This window comes from Anarrhichthys ocellatus, unplaced genomic scaffold, assembly GCF_004355925.1.
Source record: "Anarrhichthys ocellatus isolate YVR2014 unplaced genomic scaffold, GSC_Weel_1.0 scaffold4695, whole genome shotgun sequence".
NCBI lineage: Eukaryota > Metazoa > Chordata > Actinopteri > Perciformes > Anarhichadidae > Anarrhichthys > Anarrhichthys ocellatus.
In genome coordinates this window covers 1-4146 of record NW_022284669.1, presented here as the reverse complement: position 1 = coordinate 4146, position 4146 = coordinate 1, and the positions used below count along the sequence as shown (strand labels likewise).

The following is a 4146-nucleotide window of genomic DNA, read 5'->3' as shown; positions in this document are numbered from 1 at the left end:
TATTGACTTTCTTGCCAAGTGTTAGACGAGAAGAACGATACCACCATGTCATATCTTGTTTGTTTAATGAGTAAAGTAAGAGTAAAAACAACACAAACTTGTGGTTTAAGGGGGCGTGTGAGCCTGTTTCTTGGTGCAGTGACTTCCACCGTTTGCACTCTTCAGGCTGGTAAACTAATCTGCTGCAGCTTAATATTAACCTTGACAGACACGGGAGCGGTATCAATTTTCTCATCCAAGAATAGCAAATGGGAGTCATTTGAAAAATGTCAAACTGCTCCTTTAAAATATTATTCGTAAGAATGTATTCAGATCTTGTGAGCTTGTGGTGGTCCCTACTGGGTGATTCGCAAATAGCAAATGATGTTTGAAATTGTCGCTACTTACGTCACTGGTGTTGACAAACCAGGCGATGTCTCCAAAGGAAGCCAGTTCGCCATTCACATAGCAGCTAATCTCACTGTTTTTCCAGCGGTTGTAGACGTGAACGAGAGTCACCATATACCACTGCAAAATAACAAAAATAAGCAGACTCTCACAATGGCAAACTCCTACTGAATGTGTGGAGCATCAATCACACACACAAGATATCAATAAGTCAGCATGTCATGTCAATTGGCCTGCTTCCATCACGTTTCAGGATTCCCCTCAAGCTACGATCCCACCTACTTAGATTTCCGGTTTCATCCTCAGCCTTACAACCAGTAAAATAGGTTACCGATGTTGCCACAGTGAAATAGGTTATTATGGTTTCTTCCGGACACGAAATAAGGCATTAAAAATAGAGTGAAAAATCAGCTAAAATGAGTTCTGGGTCCTCATGAGGTTTATTGAGGTAAGGTGGGGCCTTCATGCCCAAGGGGAAGGAGGAGGATGTTTCAAATTGTCCGCTGCAATGGTCGTCCGTGTGTGCCGTGCCTGGAAGGGACTGGGAGTATTGGATCATCCGTCTCTCCCGTTGCCCTCATTCCTCCTCCTTCTAGTTTGGCTTCTCCCAAGAGTCAGGTAAGAGGCGACAGTTCTTTCTTACAGCAAGGTCCAGATTTATTGTGTGTGTGCAAGTGATTGATTATGTATGTGCAGACATATGATTACATTGAACCATCTACAATGACATTTCCAGGCTTTGTCTTTTTTGTGTGCATGAATGTTTGGTTGGCCTCGTTCACCAAACCAGTACCTGTGTTGTGCTTCGTGTCGTGTTCCTTTCGTACCTTCTGTGGTTTGAAGTCGTACTTTACACAGTGCTGGAATCCTTTCCCCTTCGTTTTTAATGAGGTCACTATCAAACATCCACCCACAAAGTGTGCAGAGTAACCCATGCCTTTATTGGTGCGAAAACTGAAAATAAATAAATGGAAAATACAAAAACACAGTTTTAGGGAGGCTGCACAATTTCATGCTGGGCAACGTGGGTTATAGCGTCCAATATCATATTAATGCTTTAAAAAGGGTCTCAAAAGGATAAAGATAGCAAACAATCATTCCTCAACTTCACAGACTCGTCCTATCATTCCAAACGTCCCGGGGACTCGGAGCCCCTGTGTGTGATTTAGTGAATTAATCTCTTTTTAAAAAGGGCACGGGGCTGAAGAGGAGCTTTTATTACAGATTCGCTCAAGCAGCGCGTTGGCCATCCAGCTTGGTTATAATTTTCACAGACGCCTAAACAGATCCCTGTTGTATAAATGAGATTTTTGACAGAAATGAATCATTGGTTGAAAAGAAGATCAACCAACCCTCGGCTCCTCAGAGAGGAAGCAGAGGATGAAGAGACAGGAAAGATGGAGGGAGGCGCACAACCGTTTTCTCATCTGTGAGGCTGGACTTCTGCAGCATTTGGGATTCAAATGCATTTAAGATACAATTTGGTCATAACGGGGACTTGTGCACATGCATATGTTAACACTTAAAATGCACGCACCCATGTAACACAACCTTTCATGCAATCCCCCTCTGCATTTGTTATTTAACCTATAAATGTGCACTACTTCCCAGAGGCATTTCTGCATTCTATATATAGTATGTTTAAACTTAATTAAACATTTAAATGTCAAACAAAGGTTTAGGTTAACTCAAAGAAAGGTATTGTTACCTACCAGTACAGGTAAGGCTTGTCTTTGTCTACATTGATGTTGTTGAGAGGATCCATGCGGAGCCATGTGTGGAATGTAAACCCATTCTGGTACGGCCATTTTGCTATAGGAGGCAGAGCTATAGCCTGTTAGGAAAAAACATGAAATGAACAAAGAACTGTGGGTTAGTACAATAGGCATTAAGCTGCTGACAAACACTGATCAGTTCTAACAGAGTCCAGATCAAACAAATCAGAGGTAAACCCATCTGGCCGACCTGTATACTTCCACACGTAAAAGCACCATCACCAAGGCAATGGAGTTCATATAAAGAAGGTGGCAACCACATACACTATTTACTTCCTGCATGACCCACAATTGATGAAATGAAAGTTTGTAAATATTAATGTTACTTAATAATCAGATTGTTCTTTACTCCTACAGATAATTCCTGAAGACATTAAACCAATTTAAGCCATTTGTCTGAGTTACTTTTACTGTTTAAAGCATTAATAAAACTATTCAAACTTGTGATGCATTAAAGGGAGGATCCTCCCGAATGAACATACTGCCATTACACATCATACCCCCTGTGGCAGGAAGAGGAAAAAAAACGACAGCACACCTTTCACTATACATGGTGAACAATTCATGCATGAGCAAAGCCATGCTTTTGTAAAGTTCCAGTGCAATGAACACTAAAACTGGAGAGAGATTTAACATTGTAATTGAAATGAATAAACAATGCTTTTGATATTAAAATTGTTTTCCTGTTGGAAGTCTTTTGTGATCTCTAATTCTATTACGTGCATTTCATTGTGTTTTGTTCAATGAGCGTAACAAGGGCATGTTGTCTACTTAACGCGTTCATTCTCCAACCAAAACACAATAAAGGTTGTTTGGTACTTAAATGAACTAATTATGCATCTACAGAAGGACAGGAAAAGAGCACAGCCGGTGTGTGTGCAGCCGGATTTTCATAGTTCAAAGCTGAATAGCTTTGAACTATTCAAACATTCTGTTGGCTCGACATTTATTTATTTATTTTGCATTAATATCTAGTAGGACATCTTGCTTCTCATGTACTGAAACGTTCCAAATAGCAGTCCAGCACTAACCTTTAAATTCACGTCTGTCAGCTCATCATCTATGTTCAAACACACTTAAAAGGGGATGTGTTTTTCATTCTGCCACGTAATGGTGGACATTATGGAGTATACTCACAGCTGCATTTTTCCCTGGAAAGCTGAAGAATGAGTCGGGGCCATTCCTGTGAGCCATGTACTTCAGAACTGACAAAAGCTTCACTGCATGGCGAGGCTGAGGAGAAGAAGAAAACACACCAGGATCATTTTAGACAGGCATACATATGCACATAGAACCATATGAACCCTAGTTACACATTCGCTGTTTCTGCATGAAGCCACAAATGATTAAAAGCGAGCGCAACTTTGGTTCTGCTTGTTCTAAATTTACCTCTTAGACTCATCATACTTTGACATCCAGCTACATTTACTCAGCAGCACACTCAGAATTCAGTAGCATCTTCATTTACCACATAATATACTTATCATTGTGCACGTTGTTGCTCTAACACACAGAATTCAGATACTGGAGCTAAATCCGGGGGAGTGATAAACATTCCTGCATATTTTCATGATTTTCAACAAGGTTGTGGTTTATGGTGTTCAGTGGCAGAACACTTCATTGTTAAAGTTCTGCACTCATCCCGTCAATAACATCTCCCCAGATACTTCACACAAAACATGAAGAGAGGAGTGGCGGCAAGATCTGCTTGAAAGTGGGAGAGCAAGGTGAAATTCAGAAGCATAAAAGCAACTCGCCCCATTTCCTTGACAACTTGATCAGTGTCAGTGATCGATGGACTACTTTCCCTCTCGTCATCCGTCTCTCCCTCTGTGCCACTGGTCCTGCCTGAATGTAGTAACTTATCTTCTGTACCACTATCATACATCTTGAGTTCATTATTCCCTGATAGGAACACACGCGCGCACGCACACGCGCACACACACACACACACACACACACACACACACACACACACACACAC

General features: G+C 41.2%; 1 protein-coding gene across 1 annotated transcript; it reads right to left on the bottom strand.

Moving 5' to 3' along the window:
• Positions 1–6: 6 nt before the first annotated feature.
• LOC116379603 (lipopolysaccharide-responsive and beige-like anchor protein) lies at positions 7–4120 on the bottom strand. The gene is made up of 4 exons (XM_031841562.1): positions 3300–4120; positions 2100–2221; positions 1215–1341; positions 7–507 (listed from the first exon to the last, which is right to left on the bottom strand). Exons 1-4 carry the CDS (start codon positions 3354–3356, stop codon positions 283–285), a joined length of 531 nt encoding a protein of 176 aa, XP_031697422.1. The 5' UTR covers positions 3357–4120; the 3' UTR covers positions 7–282.
• Between the last annotated feature and the right edge of the window lie 26 nt (positions 4121–4146).

Bases quoted from the DNA above. Each gene is read 5' to 3' on its own strand.
- LOC116379603 (XM_031841562.1), bottom strand. From the start codon at position 3,356: ATGGCTCACAGGAATGGCCCCGACTCATTCTTCAGCTTTCCAGGGAAA. The intron at 1,342-2,099 runs GTAGGTAACAAT...ATTTATTTTCAG, and splicing joins GACAAGCCTTACCTGTACTG to TTTTCGCACCAATAAAGGCA. The intron at 508-1,214 runs GTACGAAAGGAA...GTTATTTTGCAG, and splicing joins ACGACTTCAAACCACAGAAG to TGGTATATGGTGACTCTCGT.